Below are 23,922 nucleotides of genomic sequence, written 5' to 3'. Positions count from 1 at the left end.
GGACAGAACATCTATAAATGTATGTGTTTAACCTCAGTATCTCTCTCTTACCAACCAACATATGATGAAGAAGCATCTCTCTTGCTAACCTGAAGAGAACACAATGAACAGCACAGCTCAGCAGCCATTTTGAACAGACATGTGGCTGAAAGCTGAGCATCAATGATGCCTTAACTAGAGACATTTAAGTAACCAGAAGTCTGTGTGCCACCTGAACTACATATCATCATTTAATCAGGTTGTATGGTTGCCAATATTCAAATGTACTTTGCATTTTGTTATTATTTATGAATATTATCAATAATACTAATACATTGTTTAAACTGTAACTTAACTTCTGCTTGTCTTTTACTATTTCTAATTGCCTAAGGTTATAGATATAGAAGGGAAGGTGGGGATAAGTTATATACAATAATACCTTATAAACAGTGGTAAGTCTGTGAGATTAGGCATTCTAAGGCTACATATTAATAATACAATAGGGGAAAGTAGAGCAATATATATATTACTCTACCAAGACAAAACAAGCAGAATTACTCCTTTTTGGTGTGTAGGCCAGAAAGCCTACTTCTTAAGTTTGAGGACAGGCTGATTTTTTTGTAAGCATAATGAAAGCCTTATTTTCAAGATTTATAACAGAATACATCACAGCAACCTGGCAACTCCAACCCAACTCCTACCAAGAATGCCAGCTTACATTAGCAGACAAGTGGTTAAGCAAGATCTTGGGAAACTGTTAATGGTTTCTGATACATTTCACTGGGACCCACCCATACAAGGTGTGTGTCAAACAGTGACAAATTACAATTTTCTACATAGAAACATTCTGCTAAACACTTAAGTTAATTTTTTTATTGATGTTATGATTTTGGCTTATTTCATTTTTTTTCCGCATAGAATAGCTGTTCTCAATAGAATAATGTAGTATTTTTTGCAAGTTGGAACCATCTGTATACTTTGTTAATTCTTAGTTTGTGGACATTTGTTAACATTACTCTATGTTATGTTTTCGTTTGTCCATATTGTCATTTTCTTTGAATTTGGGCAACACCATTCTGTGGTTCTGTTGCTACGACACCTTATGTAGTTGCCGAGGGCATCCAATATCGTAGATAAGCAAGGAACCTACAGTATTATGAAAAAATGAATTTAGCAATCTTTACTTTGATTTGAAATTTGAGTTTGTTTATCATGTGTTTTGACATCAGTTTAATAGTCTTTTCTGGATTTGACCTCAGTTAATGTTTCTGTATTAAGATTCCTTTCCTGGTTCTCTCTATTTTCCTTACCAGTACTATAAGTATAGGCTCAGAGCATTTTCACAAGTTTTCCAGTCATAATGCAATGGCACAAACAATAAAATATCATTAACACATATAAACACATAAATTAGGCTAAACAAATAAAAAATACAAACAACATTCCTGGAGAAAATAAACCTCCAGGAGTCCATGATTGATTTTATCAGACAAAGACTCAGTTCTGATGATCTATAGCAAATGGCTGTCCGTTCTCTTTTGGGGATTCTACAATATCATGAGCATATGATGGGTAGTTGAATAAGCAGCAGATTAAATCTTTGCACTGTTCAATTCCAAGAATCCCAAAATCTCTGGTGTTCATACAACCACTGTTAACAAAAGAGCAAGAACAAAGGAATGTTGAATGTGGTATTTGACCTCAGAACAGCAAGTCAGTTTGCTCTAAAACCAAGGTTTAGTCACAGGAGTTGGGACAATAAGAGCTGTAACAGACAGTAATCCTTTAGAGTAAGCTTCTATTAATATTTTGCATACAAATGGCTTAGATAATCAATTCACTAACAACAGAAATTAGACTGTCCCTTAGAGTAAACTATTCTGCTAAATTTAAACCAATAGCGATAATGTGCTTAGGTTATTGACTTGTTAAAAAACAAACTTCTACCTCAGATGATTAGTTTTCTGTAAGAGATGTGCAGGTTTTCTTATTTTAGTGCTGCTTTCATCTTTCCTTCCATAGTTAATACCATATAACTTCCCAACTCATATCTGCAGTATCCTCCAAGTAACATTTTACACTTTGTAAGCAACAAAATGTTTTCAGCCCGACTCTTCCATAAATGCCATGCTTGTAGAACACATTGGAAATTGATAATTTATGAACATCAATATTAATTATGAATTATAGCAGCATCTGTTATACATCAGAGACAGAATAAGTCTTGCAGTAGTCAAGAAGTGCTTTTGTATTCCAACTAATTTAAGAAGGACATCTAAATCCAGCCAATATTGTTTGGATTTCCAATTCTGAATGACAGGCTGCACTGAGCTTTGAAGGATGTTCAGTGCTTTTGAAATGGTCTCCTTAGATCTATAACTAGAGTCGTGTCTTACTTACAATTCTCTTTGGTTTTATTTTGAAATTTTCTATTGAAAGTCACTAGTATATTGTTGGAACTTATGCATATAGAGAGCATGTTTCTCCCGAAAGATGGCTAGATTTGAGCAAATTTAGACTTACAGTTACAAAAGCAATGAACATTACATCTTGCCTGAAGAAGGGGCCTGAGTTGCCTCGAAAGTTTGCATATTGTAATCTTTTTAATTAGCCAATAAAAGGTGTCATTTTGATTGACTTTTCACTAAAGGAATGAATAATTTTTAACACTGATGTGTGTTTTTCATTTTGTGCAAGTCTTGTAAAGTTTCTTTTTTCTATTTTGACATTGTAGGCTAAGGTTTGGAGAACAATGTGGAGAAAAATCTTAATTTTCTTCAAACTCAAAATCTGGTATAAAGAAATTGGAACAGAATGTTAGAGCTGAATACCATAGCAAATGCCTTACATAGAAATTCATTGCTACATGAAACATCTTGTAGTCCAGTGGTCTCAGATCCAGTCCTGGAGGGCCACAGTGACTGCAGGTTTTCATTCTAACCTTTTTCTTAATCGGTGACCAATTTTGCTGCTAATTAACTCCTTTTCCTTTCATTTTAATCGACTTGTTTTTTAAAGATTTATTCCTCTGAATTCCTTCATTTCTGTCCTTAAATAGCACCCAAACAGAAATTAGATGTGAAGTGAGTGAGCCAACAGAAGACCAATTAAGTCAGGGCCTCAAACTTCAACCAATTTCACCCCAACCAGTTGCTTAATTAGAAGCCAATTCTTGTTAATTAAACCCATTCTTTAATTCTATGGCTTGTTGCTGCTCTCATTGTACAATAGCATACATTTCTGAAATTGTTGATTTTCTCTTTTCTAAGAGCACTGTTAAAATGTCTTGAGGATCTGAGCAGATCAGCATTCCTGAGACCTTCATCTTTCTTTATTTTCAGATATTGTATGAAGGACACAGTTCGCTGGTCATGTTTTACATCTCATTATCAGAGGTGGGTAGAGTAGCCAAAAATTGTACTCAAGTAAGAGTAGCATTACTTCAAAAATAATATTACTCAAGTAGAAGTAAGAAGTAGTCCACCAAAAACTTACTCAAGTAAGAGTAAAAAAGTACTTGGTGAAAGGACTACTCAAGTACTGAGTAACTGTTTGAACATAATAAATGATTTATTTTTTAGAAATGTTGTAATAAGACTGACAAAAACATAAAATAATGTGCAAATTCTGCTTATTTCCGAATAATAAAATAAAAAAATGAGTAAAAATACATCACATCTTTACAAAATAAAGATGCACAAATAACACAAAGTTCCAAATCTCAGTTTTTCACAACAAAGCTTTTGAAGCCGATACCTACAGTAGGTAACATGTATGTTTCAACAGTGCAAACTACTTACAGTGACGAGATATCCTGTACACTGACAGTACAGTGAAATCTCTATGTGCAGGGCAGGTGCTGTGAATTCTCTGTGTAAGTCGCACCTGCGGGTCTGATCATTCTCAATTGATTTATTGGCTTCCTGCGGCGTGTGATTAAGGACCACGGAGACAGGAGTGTATATATACAGGTCAGCACAAAAAAGAAGGGGGAATCAAAGTAAAGGAGAAAATACATGAGGTTAAAAGACATGAATGGCAGGCTTGGGAACGACGATCTGGTTCTTGCAGTGAAGCTGTGACCGTTTAGCAGTGAATAGGAGCCCCGCAAGACTAAAATGTCTCTCACAGGCTGCAAGATGCAGGAAGTTTGTGTGTGGTCATGTGACTGCATGGCTACGTCTGATTGGTGAAACAGTCATGCAGTAGATCCACTGGCAACTTCTCTCTTGCAAAAATATAGTTTAATGTATAAATGGAAAAAAGTAACAAATCGAGTATTTCCCAATGTAGCGGAGTTAAGAGTAGCGTTTCTTCTTCACAAATGTACTCAAGTAAAAGTAAAAAGTATGGTGCAGTAAAACTACTCTTAGAAGTACAATTTTTTTAAAAAGTTACTCAAGTAAATGTAACTCGTTACTACCCACCTCTGCTCATTATTGTTTGGCAGCTAATTAAGGAAAAAGAAACAAGGGGTCTGAGTCTTCAAGAGCAAGTCAAATAAAATTAATTCAAGAGAAGTTAATTAGCAGCAAAAACAGGTCACTAATTAAGAAAAGGGTTAGAATGAAAACCTGCAGCCACTGTGGCCGTCCAGAACTAGAGTTTGAGACCACTGCTGTAGGCAATATCCCAAGAATGGGTTGAACTAAAGATAACCCTGTTCGTTATCAGAGAAAATGCAAAAGCACCTTTCGCTTGCTCAAGGACATCAGAGGCACAATCATAGGCAACAAATGCTTCCTTCATAAAATGAGAAAATAGTCCTTCTCTAGCATCCATAACTCCCCAAGCTGATGAAAGCACAAAAATGTATAACATCCCTAAATCTAGACATACTCTTATAGGACAGGGGAACTGATAACACCACAAAACAGCATGCTGCAAACTGACATCATGGCAATTGAATTATTTTATATAATAGGCGATAGTTCCACAGACAACATTAGAAATATCACCCTGATTTCTAGAATACATTTTAAAACATGAAATGTAAAAAACTTAAAAGACTGTAGCAGCCACAGCCTGCTTGAGGAATAGCTCTTGGTTGCCCTTCTCAATATTTAGCACTACTGGCTTCAGTTCTAGAATGGCCTCATATCCAACGACAACAACATTATAAGAAAGGATTGATTCATACCAGAGAGTTGTAGTACAGTGGTCGTTATGGCTAGTGCCAATAAGACTGGAACCATTTGATCCCATCCTAATAATACCTTTTAACAACTGATGCTTAAAACACCCTTCTCTAGTGAATATAACATCATCAAAGTAACCAAGTATACAATCTCAAGGATAAAAACTGTGGTCAGAGTATAGCCATTCTCTAGTGAATATAACATCATCAAAGTAACCAAGTATACAATCTCAAGGATAAAACTGTGGTCAGAGTATAGCCAAACAGTTTGCCTGAACATCTTTCACAATTTTATATTCTTATCTGTTTTCTCAGTTATTGTACACCTCAGAAAATGAACAAAATGAACATAAAATAACTCTATCAAAGAAACAAAATACGTAGAGCACCATGGCACCAGGAAAGTATAGTACACAGCTTTCTAAAACCACAATTTATACATTATTTCAACTGCAACCAAGTTTAATGGAATTGTTTTAAGAGCTATCATCAAAGTAAAGGTAAGTAACTTTATCAGAAAAAACAGAACATCAAAACCATAATAATAATAAAACAGTACAAAAATGAAAGCAAAGTTCTATGTCCCCAAATTACCTTGGAACATTTAAAGTTATTTTAGTGAGAAACTTTCCATTATGAAATAAAGTTAGAATGTCTAGTAAAATATGCTGCCAACTTCAATGGGGGGTAGTGTAAAGACATCAAAGGCTGTGAACCATATGATTAGCGATGGGGGTCATATAAACCATATGGCAATCACCCGCAAAATGTTGTGCCATAATAGGAAAAGGTAAATTTTGTAGTTAAACAGATAAGGTTAAGTAGATTAAAGTTTATTACCAACAGAAATATTAACCAAAATATTTGTACTTAATCTCTATAGCAAAACTGTAGTGAAAATCACAAACTTAGATTTTTATGTCAGGAACACTAGTACACCACAATTGCTCAAAGAAGTTTTCATTTTGCAATCTCAGACAACCTAAAGATACACAACGATGACCTTTGCACTGTTGCATCAGTGATATCATGGTAATACTTTAGTTTAGGTACTGTAAGTATATCCATTACTCATTTACTCTTATGTAACAAGACCTTAACAAACACTTCTTTATGACACTTATAAAGCATCACTAAAGTGGTGCCTGTCCAATGAGCCTTCGACACCCTTGTAAAGTCAATGAAATTATTTTAGTTCACATTACAGAGATGAATAAGCACTTAACAAATACCAAGAACAAAAGAAACCTTTATTAAGGTCTTGTAACATAAGAGTAAATAATTAATAGATGCATTTTTGCAATATTTAAACTAAAATGTTACCAATATCAGATGCAGCACACCCCCAGTTGCTTGTCCATAGTAGCAACACGGCAAAAAAAAAAGAAAAATAACTACCTATGAAAAACAACATGGTGTCACAGAATGATATGAAAATAAATTAATAGCTATACAAGAAGGCTGGAACAAAACATGAATGAAAGAAATTGATTCTACAGCACGGTGGCGCAGTGGGTAGCACTGCTGCCTCGCAGTTAGGAGACAAGGGTTCGCTTCCTAGGTCCTCCCTGCATGGAGTTTGCATGTTCTCCCCGTGTCTGCGTGGGTTTCCTCCGGGTGCTCCGGTTTCCTCCCACAGTCCAAAGACATGCAGGTTAGGTACATTGGCGATCCTAAATTGTTCCTAGTGTGTGCTTTGTGTGTAGGTGTGGATGTGTGTGTGCGCGCCCTGCAGTGGGCTGGCACCCTGCCCGGGGTTTGTATCCTGCCTTGCACCCTGTGTTGGCTGAGACTGGCTCCAGCAGACCCCTGTGACCCAGTACTTAGTATATAGCGGGTTGGATAATGGATGGATGGATGGATGATTCTACATGTTCAAAATTCTGAAGTGTCAAAAATTGATTTTCAAAAAACCAAGGGATAAGATAAAAAACATTTTTTAAACAAAATATATTAACAGAAAAACACACAAAATAATGGTGCCTACAAAAAAAAGGCATCAGAATGGTGATTCGATAATGCCACAAAAATAACAACACTTAGAAGAAACAAAAATAAAAAGTAAAATTAATTAAATACAATATAATTACACCAAACTTAATCAAAACCATCAATAACAATATTTTTGCTAAGACAATAAAGTTTGAATTGAATATAATGGAAATACAGTGACTCAAAAAAGAGCACTTCGGTGCAGTTATTGATATCACAATTAAAATACAATGAACACATCATGTAAAAGCCACAATGCAAATATTACAAACACAGTTTGTGCACAGATCAAGTGAAAATATTTCTGATAATAAAGTATTAATTTATGCATCCAGAAGTGGACATTGCATGATGACCTTTTGTCCTGTCACTCTGATGACATCATTTTGGTGTTGTCTTTATGGAAGTTTGCAGGTAACTCCACTCGTTCTGGAGATTTGTTATGAGTTTTCTGGTCTTCTTGTTAAAAGATTTTTGGCACTGCCTTTTGATTTTATTATTTGGTTCTCATTTAAAAGTTTAGATGCATGTATTTTTCACTTCCTGGTTATGATCCTAGTCTGCCTCTCTAAAGTGTCTTTCCTTCTGATCCTTATTTTTTCTTCTTATTATTTTTCTACACTTACAGTGCATCCGGAAAGTATTCACAGCGCATCACTTTTTCCACATTTTGTTATGATACAGCCTTATTCCAAAATGGATTAAATTAATTTTTTCCTCAGAATTCTACACACAACACCCCATAATGACAACGTGAAAAAAGTTTACTTGAGATTTTTGCAAATTTATTAAAAATAAAAAAATCGAGAAAGCACATGTACATAAGTATTCACAGCCTTTGCCATGAAGCTCAAAATTGAGTTCAGGTGCATCCTGTTTCCCCTGATCATCCTTGAGATGTTTCTGCAGCTTAATTGGAGTCCACCTGTGGTAAATGCAGTTGATTGGACGTGATTTGGAAAGGCACACACCTGTTTATATAAGGTCCCATAGTTGACAGTTCATATCAGAGCACAAACCAAGCATGAAGTCAAAGGAATTGTCTTTAGACCTCCGAGACAGGATTGTTTCGAGGCACAAATCTGGGGAAGGTTACAGAAAAATTTCTGCTGCTTTGAAGGTCCCAATGAGCACAGTGGCCTCCATCATCCGTAAGTGGAAGAAGTTTGAAACCACCAGGACTCTTCCTAGAGCTGGCCGGCCATCTAAACTGAGCGATCGGGGGAGAAGGGCCTTAGTCAGGGAGGTGACCAAGAACCCGATGGTCACTCTGTCAGAGCTCCAGAGGTACTCTGTGGAAAGAGGAGAACCTTCCAGAAGGACAACCATCTCTGCAGCAATCCACCAATCAGGCCTGTATGGTAGAGTGGCCAGACGGAAGCCACTCCTTAGTAAAAGGCACATGGAAGCCCACCTGGAGTTTGCCAAAAGGCACCTGAAGGACTCTCAGGCCATGAAAAAGAAAATGATTGAACTCTTTGGTGTGAATGCCAGGAGTCACGTTTGGAGGAAACCAGGCACCGCTCATCATCAGGCCAAAACCATCCCTACAGTGAAGCATGCTGGTGGTAGCATCATGCTGTGGGGATGTTTTTCAGCGGCAGGGACTGGGAGACTAGTCAGGATAAAGGGAAAGATGACTGCAGCAATGTACAGAGACATCCTGGATGAAAACCTGCTCCAGAGCGCTCGTGACCTCAGACTGGGGTGACGGTTCATCTTTCAGCAGGACAATGACCCTAAGCACACAGCCAAGATATCAGAGGAGTGGCTTCAGGACAACTCTGTGAATGTCCTTGAGTGGCCCAGCCAGAGGCCAGACTTGAATCCAATTGAACATCTCTGGAGAGATCTTAAAATGGCTGTGCACCGACGCTTCCCATCCAACCTGATGGAGCTTGAGAGGTGCTGCAAAGAGGAATGGGCGAAACTGGCCAAGGATAGGTGTGCCAAGCTTGTGGCATCATATTCAAAAAGACTTGAGGCTGTAATTGCTGCCAATGGTGCATCGACAAAGTATTGTGCAAAGGCTGTGAATACTTATGTACATGTGCTTTCTCAGTTTTTTTATTTTTAATAAATTTGCAAAAATCTCAAGTAAACTTTTTTCACGTTGTCATTATGGGGTGTTGTGTGTAGAATTCTGAGGAAAAAAATGAATTTAATCTATTTTGGAATAAGGCTGTAACATAACAAAATGTGGAAAAAGTGATGCACTGTGAATACTTTCCGGATGCACTGTAGCACAACAGTTGTGCAGCATAGCACACATGACTATTACTGCCTTCAGGAGAAATCCAAGACCCCCTGATGATTAGTCTAGACATTGAAGCGCATCATTGATCTTTCAAACTCCAGGAACATGTCCCACAACACTGAATATGTTATTATTACGCTCATAGACAGAATAGACAGACAAACAGAAAAAGGTCAAGGCTAAAACGAGAGACATATATTGTGATCAAAAATTTCTACAGCAAAAGTCAAAAACCAAAGGTATGTTTAGAAGTTTTGAATACACAACTTGGATAAGGAAGTGAAATTCTAGATGACCCCTAATCCTATAGCACCTTTACCAGAAGATCACAACCACTGAAGACACACTCCTAACAAAATGTGAAGCAGCCCTAACAACACAAACCCAAAGTGACATTGTGAATACAAAATGGCGGACAAAATGATCCAAGAAATTGTATAACTCTTAAAGCAAAATGGGTGTCAGATCTCAAAAATTAATGAAAACATATAAAAAACAGAAATAGGAATCAAAATCCTAACTGCTGTAGGGTATGCTGTTATATCTGACTTCAGCAATGGTTTTGGTATTCAGTGTTCGAGTTAGTAAGTATGCACAGTGAATACCTCCTGTCACACAAAATAAGATTAAGAGATTATTCAACATACCAGATATACTCGCGGATAGGTTCTCCCACGGATAAGTCAGGACTTGATTTTACAGTATAATTTCTGGTATTTTATGATGTTGGTCGTATAAGTCAAATGCAGTAAACTCACGCTATTAGTACAAGGCATTATGATATGCTAACACCCACCTGAGAGAGTAACTATGGAGCACACTGCCTTTTTTTGGTATGTGAGTGCGGCAATGCGCTGTATCAGTGAGTGCTCCTAACCTCTCTTTCTCTCTCTCTCTCTATTGTGCCTACATGACCACACGATAATACCCAAACTATTCCGAAGTGACATTTGCACTGATTTGTGTTTTTTGTATCTCACACCCTCATACACCTTTATTGTAAGAACATCTGTTATCTACGATGCAGCGTTTGATCAGAAGAAAATATGAAGCTGGTTTTAAATTAAACGCCGCTGAAGTAATAAAAGAAATTGGTAACTCTGCTGGTGCAACAAAATTCAATGTGTCTGAGAAACTGATGCGAGATTGGAGGAGGCAAGAAGATGTAAAAAAAAAAAAAAATAATAATAATAATAATAATAATTAAGTGTCACATTTTTGAACGGGTGTATAAGTCGGGTTTTTTGTCGATTTTTCAGGTTTCAAGACCCGACTTATACGTGAGTATATTGTAATTGAAAATGAAAGGCAACATAGTAATAGCAGTCTTGACTTCCTTAATCATCCTTAATAATGTTCCTTGCAAGGATTTAACAGTGAGGTTGACTGTAGGATTGTCCCGTTCGGGGGTGTATGTCAAGGCACTGCAGCACCTTCACTACAAACAAGTTTACGTATAAGTCAGGTTGGGAAGCATACACTGGTACAGCACATTGCTGCACCCATCACACGACGAAATAGCTCAGGGTACCAGTTGGCATCACAGTTCAGTCCCACCCCTGGAAATGACCATCTATTTGTCACAGCCAGGTGTTACATGGGCGTCTCCTTGGTCTGGTCCAGCCACTTGGGTCCTACGAGCCAGATCACCCTCTGGGAATCGCGCCACACAGCTGTAGTGCCGTAACTGACGTTCCTTCATATTAAAGGTGATGTGCCTCATTTGGGACTCCATGAGCAACTACTCGTTCGGCACAAAAAACAAACCAGTGGTACCCAAGGATTCTCCAAAGAGACACATTACCAAGTCCAGTGTTCATCTCAGGTCACTGGATAGTGTCCATGTCTTGCAACCGTATAGCAAAACAGGGAGAACCAGGAATTTAAACACTTGGACCTTCGTCCTTTTGCAAAGATATCAGGAGCATCACACACCCCTTTCCAGCAACCTCATGGCCCCTGGTGCTCTCATAATCTGTCTGCGGACTTCATAGAAAGTTTCACCAGACACATGAATATTAGTGCCGAGGTAAACAAACCTCTTGATGCAGTCGACACTCTACAAACACACTGCTGATGACTATAGCCAAGAGGTCACTAAAGGCCTGAATCTTGGTTTTATCCACAACACTCGCAAGCTCAGTCACTCGGACCCCTCACTTATTCTCTCAAAAGCTCCAATCAGAACCTTCATTGACTCCGTAAAGATCACAATTTCGTTGGCAAAGTCAAGATCAATTAATCTTTCTTCACCAACAGATGCCTCACAGCTGCTGGAGCCCATGACCCTGCACAACACCCAAGTCCATGCAAGAGTTAAACAGGGTAGGAGCAAGAACACAACCCTGATGAACCCCAGAATCAACAGGGAAAAACACAGAGGTTCTGCCTCTACTCTGTACAGCACTCACAGAACCAGTGTAGAGACCAGCCATGACATTCAGCAACTTTGGGGAATCCTGTGAAGTCTCAGGATGTCCTAGAGGGAATCAATCTCGATCAACTGTGTCAGACGCTTTCTGAAAATCAACAAAGGTTACAAAGAAACACTGCCGATATTCATGTTTGCATTCGATAAGAACCCTCAGTGCCAGGATGTGGTCGAAGATAGACTTCATATGTGTAAAATCAGACTTCTCCGGCCACAAATAGGTGAACAAATCATCATGGACCCTAGCAAGGATCTTACCTGGCACTGAAAGCATTGTTATCCCTCTGTAGTTGCTGCAATCCAGGCAATCACCCTTTCCTTTTCCAGATAGGGACGACAAGTCCCACTTTCCAGTCAGTCCCCAAAATGGAAGCAAAGCTTGCTTGCAATGCCAGGAGGACAGCCTTACCACCAGCTTGGAGAAGTTCACCCCGGATACCACAGATCCCTGCAGCCTTCCCTAACCTCAGCTGGTTCACCACCTGTGCAATTTTAGGGAGATTGGGTGCTTTTCAGGATAGGCCTCAAGAACCGTGGAGGTCCTACCTGGAGGATCAACTTTAAACAGCTGCTCAAAGTAGCCAGCCCAGTGGGTCACAACTGCAGAATCATTTGTTTGACTGTTCTATCACCTGCCCTGACTGTGACTCTCTGAGAAACAGATTTGGATGTATGTAATGCTTTGATTCCTCTGTAAGCAGGACGTGGGTCAGTAGACCACAGAGGGTGTGTCACTTCCTCACAGATTCCTCTAACAAACACCTCCTTATCTGCTTTGCAACCATCCCTCTCAGTACCTGGTACAGACCAGAGTTGTCATCAAGCCGCGCTCTGCGACTCCTCTTAATAATATCCAGGGTGCCCTGTGAGATGAAATACCTCCTTTCTGGGAACACTGGCAACACCAACACAACCCTCAGCAACCTTCAGGTTCTTGTCACAAAAGGTCTCCCACATCACATTACAATCAGTAGTCGCACTCAAGTCTGCAAATTCCTCACACAAAGTGTGTGCAGACTCATTAGAAGAGTCTGATCTTGGAGTCTGGCCAAGTCCAGCCTCATTCTCCTAGTAGGTGGTAACCTACTGGACCTAAGCTGGATCTTTAGAGTAGCAACAAGACGTCTGTGGTCAGATTTTGCAAAATGGGCACTTCTATAGAGCCTACAGTTCTGTAGGTGCCTCCAGCATCTGCCCAGAAGGGTATGATTGATCTGCTTCACCGCACCATCAACATTGGATTACCAAGTCCAATGATGTGGCTCAGGGTGACTTTTTGCAAAGTCAACGAATATGGAGCTATTTTCACCACAGTTACTAGACCCATGAGGACTGACACAATCCTCATGGCCAACCCTGTCAGTGCCTGTGGTCGTACTGAAGTCACCCATGACCAAAGGACCATCACCTCACAGGCTCCCATTGACCACCAAACAAAGTTGCAAATAAAATGTCTTCCTCACCGAGACATCACTCAATACGGTCGGAGTATACACTGAGACAACAAACAAGGCACCCAGAGAGTGCCTTAACCCAAGTCTCATAACACTCTTATTGAAAGGCGTGACATCGCACACCATCTGGTGGAACCAACCCAGCACAGCAACAACTACTCCCTGAGTATGACAGTCATCAAAGTTTACCTACTACTTTAGTTAAAAAAGCATTTTGGGAAGCAGTTGTTAAAAATTAACAATCATAAAATTAAATTATTGAAGTACTTGGCGATATGATGCTTTTGGGAAACTTCCTCCAGAACTTAAAAACACATTAAGTCTGTGCAATGGCTACCACTGAGAACACCAAGCAATACTTGACATATGTAGTGTTGCCACATGTTCTGTTTTCTAGATATTTAGAGCTACTACAGCTGATGAATTACACATCCTTTTAAAACTAGAATTATAAACCTTTCATACGTTGTCTTAAATATCAACAGATGTTGAAATCTCTGTGTGACATTAGTTATTTTTTTACAATAGAAGTGTGCCATAATTTGTAACCAGACTGCTTCTTTATTGCTTGAAGTTGCACTTATAAACTTTTTATGATACCACATCATAAAAAGATGTGTATTGATTAATTTCTTGTAATTGTAAATATTTACAGAAATCCTTGCCTAAAGTGTTTTCACAAACATATATTCCATGTTTCGTGTCCCAGGTCTCCCCATGTGTGCAGTTCGAATGTTCTACCCATGTCTTTGTGGGTTTTTTCCAGTTACCTCAAACTGTCTAAAGAAATTGTAAATAGCGTGTGTGGGGGGTGCATGTGTGTGAGTGTGTTACACCTGAGACATAAGGGTGCCCTGTCTAAGGTTTGTTCCTGCCATTTTAGCTGGGATAGATTCCAAACTAACAACCCTGATCTGACATTGATAATGACATCACAAGTTGTCATTTGGACTAATGGTATTTTTGAATATAAAAAATACAGGAGAGCCTTCTTTAGGAAGATTACATCAACATTAATTCAGCAACCATTTCTGTTTACATTTTCTCTTTTTGTTTGCACTATATTGATTTTTCTTTGAATTTTAATTTTTTGTTTATGTTAGACCCCCTAGCCTCACTGTACAAAAAAGAGACAGTTAGGTATCACTCAATTTCCCTTGAATGCTATGAGACCTTTGTTCTTTATGTGTCATACTTTGAGCCCCAAATATACTATTCTTCATGCCTGCTTCACCCATAATTAAAAGCAATATATCATTGCTCTCTGGGAAACCTCATCTACAAATGTCATTGCCCATTTATTTATGGTCATATTGTAATCGGAAGTCTGGGCCACTTAGATGTCTTTTGGTGAAGAGTGGTGATGAGTGAGCTCCACAGTGTTCACTTTGCCTTGAGTTCGGAGAAATCACAGAAGTGTTTGCGAATATCGGCAAACTCTGTGAAATGCATTGAAGTCAATGGGGAAGGACTAACTGAACTAGATTTGACTGGATTATAATGATGCAATCATCTTTAAAGTGTCCCTGAGGGCTAGGGAAATATCTGTCAACTATTCTGGGCAGATTATTGTGGCCAAAAAGGTGATCTGAGCTGTGCAGCAGCAGTGCCAAGCACTACACCACTGTGCTTCTGTGAGATCAAAGAAGAAAGAATGAGGTCAGAGATGTGCAATCATATATTTCGTCAAAACAAAGCAGAAATGCTGAAATCATAGTCAAAAGTCAGAAAAAACATGTAGGTCTTTTAAAGGACGGAAATTCAAAGTGGTATGTCATGATTTAAGCTGCGGCTTGTTCTAATTTTTGAAGTCGCACTGAAGGCTCTTTAAACTGTCTGTGCTGATGCTTTGCACTTTTTCTTCTATCAAAAGGATAGAAATATCTTGTAAATAGTAAGAAATCTTTCATTATTTTTATCATTTCATAGAGTGCCCTGTGTTTTTGGTCAGAATCCTTCAATGTTTGTTTTTTGTCACTATGTGGTTAATTATGCATGCATTGAGGCATGTTCCCCTTTTTCTTATACAGTACGGACATGGAACTCAAAGATCGACCTGCACATTTGGCAACAAGCAAAGAATTTTGTCTGTTACAGCTCTGGGGGGATGTCGTGCTGGCCTGGCAAAGCATTATGGGGCACTGGGGAAAATAGTTCTAAACCATCTGAATTATCAGTAACAAATTCAACAAACAAGGGCAAACACAAATGCAGCCAATACACTTTGAATAATGCTTTGGCGAAATTTATTGATCAACACTAGTGAAGAGAGAGGCTTTATTGTAGCCTCTGGTAGCTCAGTACCAGCAGTTTTGCATCCAAGACGTCTTTACATAAAAATGTTCCTCAGCAGTGCTTAGAAACTTTGTTCTTTTATGGAGTTCATGGTCTCTTAAGTGTAGTGCCTTTGTGTTTGAATCAATAATGCCTAATTCGGCCTAAAAGTCAACAAAATAACAAAACAATTATTAAAATGGGATTCTACAAGTAAAGTATCCTTTCTACTGCTTCTGCTTATTCTTCTCATGTGTATACTTGTTTTGTGTTTCAATTAAAATTAAATTATGGTTTTTAATGCATTGTGTATATCATGGCACTAGATAATGGCATCCTATTGGATTTTGATCAGACATGCAAATAAGAATTGCACTGTCCTCTGTACAAGTCATAATACTGTAACTACTACTACTGCTACTATTGCTGAAGGGCAGAAGGCCACTGACACAAAAAAACTCTGCCAGGTCTTTGAAAGGCATTTTCTAGTGTATGGCAAAAGGAAGAAGACATAATGCTACCTTGGGCTACCTGTATCCAGCTACTAACACAAAACAGGACATAACAAATGAAGAATATTGAGTGAAGGACCAGACCACAAAAGAAAAAAAACATCTTCACAGAACGCAAGAACAGCCTAAGACTTTTCTTGGCAGCTGTTAGGAGCTAGACAGCACAAGTAATGCAAGGTTCAGCCTAAACTGGTTCATCTTTGTATTTGGAAAGTATTACATTTTCTTTTTCATTTCTTCAAACTTGTCAATTATCTTCTACCAAATCATAATAGACAGCAATTAAAAAAAGATTATTTTATGCAATTAACTGTTCTCAGATAATCTTTGAACTATAATGTTAAAAGCCAGGTCTTCACAAACTTCAATTCTGTGTCATAATAAGCCCTATATCCAAATCACCTGAGGTTTGCTGCATGATCCTGTGCGGCCAAGCTGTTGTACACAATGTTACAGATCGCTTTAACAGCTTCTGAGTTGATTTCTGCATCCCTCAGGTTGAATTTCAAAGTAGATGCACTTGACTGTTCTTTTTCTGGACTGGCATACTCTGTCTTGGAATTAATCCCTGCATAACCAGCCAAAGTACTGATCGCCTCTTCTGTGGATAAGGGCCCCACTGCATGTCGATCTCTTGACAAAATTCGAATTGTTTCTAGACAAATTAGTTGACAGGATGGTTGTAGATCCACAGCCAAGAACTTTATGAGGGCTTGACTCAGCTTCTGTGAGGGTGGGATTGGAGGAGAGGGAGAGAGAAAAAGATGAAGTTCATGATCATAGCACTTTAAGTTAAAGTATGACATTTCAAACAGTACTTAAAAAGCTTTAACAACAAAAAAGAATCAACATATGCACTAAAAACTGATTTAATGTTAATATTTTACAGGAAAAGTAAGCATGTGTCTATAATTTCCTATTACCCTTTGACACTGAAGCCACCTCCATTTGTTTACAGTGTTTAAGGCAACAAACCAAATCTAGAGATAATTTCCCAATAGTGAAATCTTTTTTTCAATTGGCAGAAAGACACAAATATGCTGTGTTAATTATTCAAAACAATCTGTAGGGCATATGCAGATGTATGCATGACTTACTAACAAGACTTCATTACATTTCAAAAACAATAAAAAAAGTATTGCTGAAATGGAATGTCACCCAAGTGAATGCCTAAACTGCTTACATTACAGATAAATTATTTTTCCCGGATAAGAATTGGCGGTCATTACAATTTACCAGTCCATTACTATAACTGCTTTAGGGTCATTATGGGATCAGGCCTTTTTCAGGCTACAACAGACTTAAGTTAGGAACCCATCTAGATGGAACAATTGTAATAAGTTGTTTGCATGGACTGTCCAAAACACATCACATGTGGACAAATTTGTTGGTACCTTTACAAATCACTGAAAAAGTGCTGTGTGCCTTCTTAAAAATGAAAAGCAATTGTCCCATGTATAACTGTATACATTTGATAAGTCATCAGGTAAGGCATAGCAAGTGTGAAAAGACGATACAGTATTGCTTATTCTACAAAGATATTCTAAAATGGCCTGGACACATTTGTTGTTTCCCCTAGAAATGATCATAAATACAGTAAACCCCTGAAATCCTTGGGGGTTACGTTCCTAGAGCACCCGCAAATTGTGAAAAGCTGCGAATTATGGATGTGGTTAAAAAAATGCCTGTTTTTATAGTTTAAACCCTAAATATGCCCCCAAAACACTTTAATTTCATTTCAAACTCAGCTTAATACATTACCTAAAAAAAAGAATGTAAAGGTAAACCCGTATACTGAACAGTACTGTACTGCTATGTCTCCCGCAGTGCTAGAATGTAAAATACAGATGTTACCGCTATATGTATTGTAATTCATGCAAGCGCATTTTCATTGCCAGCAGCCTTAGAAGGTGCAGGGCGTTTCGGCGGCATCTTGGGGCTTTAACCCTTAAACTGCCACATACTTGGGGGTTAATGCATCCCTGGACGCCAAAAACTTTTTTGCTGCACTTTTTAAGTAAATGTCAAAATTCACAAAGAAAAAGTGACATTTTAATGGAACACATTTTTTTTCATGCAAAGAGCATTACAATTACTGCAACACAGATCATTTTACACACTGCCAATGAACTGTAAAAACTATTAAAAAAACTACTGGAACAATATGTACAAGGTGCAACTGATGCCATTGATGAAATTCAGTAAATTATGAAGCCAGCTGCGCTTGAACTGACTACATGCAAGCACACAGAGGTAAACGCTGATGCTTGCAGGCTAGTCTAATGCAGCGGCTGAATCCCAGAGACAGTGGGCCTGCAGTGGTCATGAGCTGGCTGCTCAACGAATGTACAGCACTGACTGATCAGCTCCGGCGTGCTGGTAAATTGCACAGGGAACCGACTTTAGCCAGTTGCGGCGTTCAATGAATGTACGTCGCCAAATATACTCAGCTCCTGTGTGCTGGCAAATGGTACTGGGAAATGACTATAGCCAGTTGCGACGGTTTAAGGGTTAAGAAGAACAAAACGGAAAACACAAGAACACTCAGCTGGAGGTGCGTCACAGGGCAGCAGTCAATCAGCAGCAAGGAGAAATGAATAACGCTGCAGCGGTCCGGTGCCGCTAAGATTCACACCGTCGAGAAGACAATGATTTATTTATTTTTATGGTGGAGATTCCACGGACGCAAACAGCCTTGGCCCGACCCGCATGCACTCACAAACAGAGACAAAAACAAAACAAACCGGTAATGAAACAGCAAATAAAGAATGTAATGAAAACAACGATACCACCCCTGTTCCCCTTATGATGATTATACATTAAATACAACAAAGCACAAACAAAACACACACAGTAAAGTCCATGAAAAACGGCAACGGATGAAATGTAATGATGAAAATAGATAGTCCAGAGATCCGCACGTTGAATGGGAATGTAATGATAGTCCTACCAGTAGTTCCTGAAATGGTGAAGATGGGTGGACAGTTTCAGGAGCGCTACTTTCTTCGCGGGATGGCCATGAATCCACTCACAGTCCTCATGTTACACAGGCAGACGGGAGACAATCCAGACCCCAACCACAAAACGATCCAGGACAGAACGAATAAGTACAGGTAACCCAACAGAAGGCAGACAGATAGGAACTTGAAACACAAATTACAAAAACTTTTTTTTCTTTTGGTCACCGGCCCCCTTTTTAAAAGCCGCGCTGACATCCTTTGATCCCAACAGCCCCTGCACCTTCAGCAGAAGACCAATCAGAGCCACTGCAGGACTGCTGGAAGTTGCACTTTCAGATTGTAGTAGAGTACAACACTCTTGGATTGGCTACTTTCACCATCCTAAGCCATGTTTTCCTCTACGGTTGCTTCCTGATCTCTCTACAGTGCAGTATTGCCGCAAAAAAAGTCATAGAAAATTGCGGAGGATATTTCCGGTTTCTGCTAACAATTATTAGTTAGGTTCTAAGGAAAAATCCGCAAACGACTGAGGCCGCAAACTCTGAACCGCAACTTTGCGGGGGTCTACTGTAATTGCATTACAGGTGTTTTCTTTAACTAGTGTCACATATGTCTCCAATCATGCAATCAGTCATTCAGCCTTTTTAAATGGAGAAAAGCAGTCACTCTGCTGTTTGGTATCATTGTGTGTCCCACAATGAAAACGGACCAAGGAAAGCAAAGGAAAAAGTTGTCTGAGGAGATCAGAAAGAAAATTATAGACAAGCATAAAGGCAAAAAGCTGTAACACCATCTCGAAGCAGCTTGATGTGCCTGTGACAACAGTTGTAAATATTATTAGAAGTTCAAGGTCCACGTGCCAGAAAGCTCGGTCTCAGTTGCAGGTCACGGTTTCTCCAGCAGGATAATGACCCAAAATATACAGCTAAAAGTACCCAACAATAGCTAAGAACAAAATAAAGGACTCTTCTGAAGTGTCCTTCTATGAGCCCTGATTTGAATCCTACTAAACATTTATGGAAAGAACTGAAACATGCAGTATGAACAAGGCACCCTTCAAACCTAACACAACTGGAGCAGTTTGCTTAGGAAGAGTGGGCCAAACTAGCTCTTGACAGGTGCAGGTGTCTCATTAAGAGCTCCAGGAATCACTGATTTACAATGACTGCCTCAAAAGATTGTGCAACAAAATATTTGGTTAAGGGTCCCATCATTTTCGTCCATGTCATTTCATTTATGTTACTATTTGAAATATTCTCTTGAATCAAAACTGTAAAGCAAAGTCTGATTTTTGTTAAAAACTAGGGGGCATCGCCCCCTGCTTGCTTCGCTCTCCAACCTCTGTGTTTGGTTTTCCGGATACACACTTTTAAGATTTTTTTTTCTTTCAATTGTTGCTATTTAATTAGTTTCACTTTTATTTCAGAACTTCTGTAAAAACAATATTTGTAATCTTGCAAGTTCCAATATGCTGAATCTTTTTAATGAGGTCAGGATAGGTTTCTATGTTTGGAATTTCAGCACAGACAAAACGATCTAAATATACATCATCAGCAGTTAATATTTTTTTTTTTACAAAGTAAAAAAGTAAGTAGAGATCTGCATTGGACTCCGGTCTGTAAAGTCGTGCTATTTTCCTCTCACAGTTCCAAATGTACATGGGGTTACCAAGGTGATACCCCAGCTTTTGTCTAGGTTTTTGTACAAGAGCTAGACAGAACGTTTTTGACTCCTGGGGTAAATGTAGCTTTTTAAATAAGCAGACAGATATTCATGAGCAAAGTAACCAATAAAAGCATGTGCGGTAAAATCCATTTTTGAAATTCTCAAGATTCTTTATTTGTCACATGCATAGTTATACAGGACAACATGCAGTGAAATGCATCCTGATCCGCTTATCAAAAACTGTGCAAAGTTAGAAGAATATCAGTTAGATCAGTGCTTCCCAACCTCTCCTAAACCATGGCACCTTTAGTGAAATCTTTTCAGCTAACGGCACCCCTTCACTCTGATATGTAACTACTCAAATTAACAATTTAATCTTAACTCATCGGTTGAGTAGAATAAGATTCCTATTTTTATAAGGCGTACCAACTACACATTTTTGCATTTACAAAGGTAACAAAAATAAATTGCCAGTAAACCAGTCTCAAATGAAAAACTTGAACACAACACAAACATGAAAAGTGCAATAAGTCACAAGGCACAAAGCAGACTATAACGTCATAATTAATGCGAAGGCTGGCTTTGAAGAGAATTTGAAAGTTTGTCAATACGAGCTCGAACTGCAGTTGACAAACACACTCGTAAGATCATTTTCAACTGACAATAAACATTCTCTGTGTTTTGTCTTCAGTAGTGTCAATGCCGAGAATGCCTTTTCACACAGATAAGTGGTGCAGAATGGAATAAGTATGCCGACAGCCTTAGCACCTAACACAGGATGTTCCTTTTCAACCATAATCCAAAGCTCTGTTAAATTCATGTCCTTAAACCTCAGCTGTAATGTTCGGTCACTCGCAATGTCAAGTAGCTGTTCTTTCTCTGTCATCTGTAAGTTAGACAAGTCCAACTGCTGATGGAATGGGTTCCTTATCCAGTCATTGCCAGGGATGTCTAAACTTGGAAAGTAATGTTGCAAATTGTCTCCAAACTGTGACAAATGCTTAACAATGACATCATGCAACACGACGGCGCCAGGATCAGCCTGTACTGCACGAGGAAACATGCAAATTAAATGGGTTGTTTCTATTTCACTTGTCCACATCAGAAGTTTACAACGGAAAGCTTGCAGCTTGTCAGTAACAGACAGTATGTTCAAATCATTGCCCTGCATGCCTGAATTCAATGCATTCAATACTTCAAAAATGTCAACAAGATATGCAAGTTTACTGCACCATGATCAGCCAACAGTGTTATGAACTCATTGTTTGCTTGTTCATCCATATTACTAACCGAGAATGCTAAACCGGATGATGGACGCAGGCACATCCGGCAATGGGCTGTAGCTGCAAAAAGACGTACTGCGCAGGCGCAAAAAGAGTCCGCGAGAGTCGGCTGAGGAGCCGAGAAAGGCGGACAAAAGAGGGCGAGAGAGGCGGATGAGGGGCCGCGAGAGGCGGACAAGACCACAGAAAAAAGGAGTGAGCACAGGAAAAATGGAGAAATGAGGCGCAAAGAGCACCGAAAAAAGGAAAAGGCACATAAAAAAGTATTCAAACGCAAGCAAAGCACGAAACACATTGCACACGAAACTAGACCCAAAAAAAAAAAAAAGGCTCGCGCACAACAGCAAGGCACCCCCCCCCCCCCCCCCTACAGGCACCGGACGGGACACACACCAAGAGGGGGATTCAACAAGCCCATAGAACACAAAAAAAAGAACACAAAACCACCCCACAGACCCTACAAGCAAGGGACGGGACACACACAAAGAGGGGGATTCAACAACACACAGGAACACAAAAAGAAAGAAGACGCTCGCGCGACAACAATCCTCAACCCACCCCCTCCCCCCCCACACACACACACATCCATAAGAAGTGACACCCAAAGCCACATATTCTAAAGTGAACATCAACACCTTCACACTAGACAGCATTGGTGGATCTCCTTACAATAAAGCACTATTAACCGTTCAACTGCAGAAAAGGAAACATATTAACAGTGACTGCGATCCTCCTTATTACTTATCCATATTTCGCATGCTGAGAAAGAAACAAGTCATGAATACACGGTCACGGGTACAAAACGAAAAGGAAATGATAACAGGTACAAACACACGAACACGAAAGAAACAACAAAATAGACGGCTATGCAGCATAGGTGGATCTCATTACAATAAGGCACTATTAACCGTTCAACCGCAGAAAAGGCTCCATATTAACAGTGAGTGCAATACTCCTTATTACTTATCCATATTTCTAAAAGAAAAAATGTCTCGACTCCAAAAACGCAAAGCTCAACTAAAGCTTCTAACTAACGATGTACCTAAAAGTAAAAACTTTATGAACTGCATTAGATCCTACAATAGTTCATTTGCTTTTGCATATACCGGAGTAAATATCAGGCCACCAAAAGGCAATGGCCCATACTGCTTTCGCATATGTGCACAAATACTGCATCGCATTGGAACAGTGCACCCTGAAACAAATCAACAACGCAAATATGCACAAATCTACATCCTAGATCCACATGACGCAAACTATCAATCAAAGTGCTGCATCGCAACAGGCACGGATTCAAAACGAAACACCTCCCGTCTCAGACATACGTTAATGGCAGCGAAGGCTACAACGGGCTTCTCACACAGCACAGGCAAATCGATTACAGCTCCAAAACAACACGTCCCAAATACTACACATGCAACAACGCGCCTCTCAAACGGCACAAGGAAAACATACACCAGGAAAATTCATTCAGATTAATGAATGTCATTTGCAATCATTGTCATTCAGTTCACTTCCCTGAAGAAACAACTGGCAATACAAGTTATACATTTACACGTTGTTGTCAAAAGGGTCAAATTAGACTGCCTTCTTTACATTCATATACTGAATATCTACAGAAGCTTATAACTGACGATGTACCTGAAAGTGAAATCTTTATCAACTACATTAGATCCTACAAATCGGTATTCACTATGAACATTAACGGTGGCACTGCACGTGACATCCGTCTTGAAAAAATGTTGTTTATTGATGAATGTTCAATGGCATCCAGTCGCTTACTCAACACCATTCATAAACTTCTACAAACGTTTATGAATAATAATATTCGATTTGGAGGAAAGGTACTTTTATGAGGAGGAGATTTTAGACAGTGATTAGCTATTCTTCCAGATGCCATGCACTCAGCTATTGTTCAGTGCACCTTAAAATACGCAGACAATTGGCATTGCTTTCAAAAGATACAGTTAGTAAAAAA

The 23,922-nt window shown here is 39.0% G+C and overlaps 1 protein-coding gene across 4 annotated transcripts in view; it reads right to left on the bottom strand.

Annotated features, from left to right (window-relative positions):
* The window catches only part of LOC114660724 (synembryn-A-like), a 284,885-nt gene that overhangs the window by 91,724 nt on the left and 169,239 nt on the right, over positions 1-23,922 (bottom strand). For all 4 annotated transcript variants that reach the window (XM_051933704.1, XM_051933705.1, XM_051933706.1 and 1 more), the window contains one exon: positions 16,439-16,761. In XM_051933704.1, coding sequence (XP_051789664.1) covers positions 16,439-16,761 — 323 coding nt within the window. The remainder of the gene's footprint in view (positions 1-16,438; positions 16,762-23,922) is intronic.

Source organism: Erpetoichthys calabaricus, chromosome 11, assembly GCF_900747795.2.
Source record: "Erpetoichthys calabaricus chromosome 11, fErpCal1.3, whole genome shotgun sequence".
Classification (NCBI taxonomy): Eukaryota; Metazoa; Chordata; class Cladistia; order Polypteriformes; family Polypteridae; genus Erpetoichthys; species Erpetoichthys calabaricus.
Note: the sequence above shows the minus strand (reverse complement) of the source record. Positions and strands in the feature narration are given on the sequence as shown.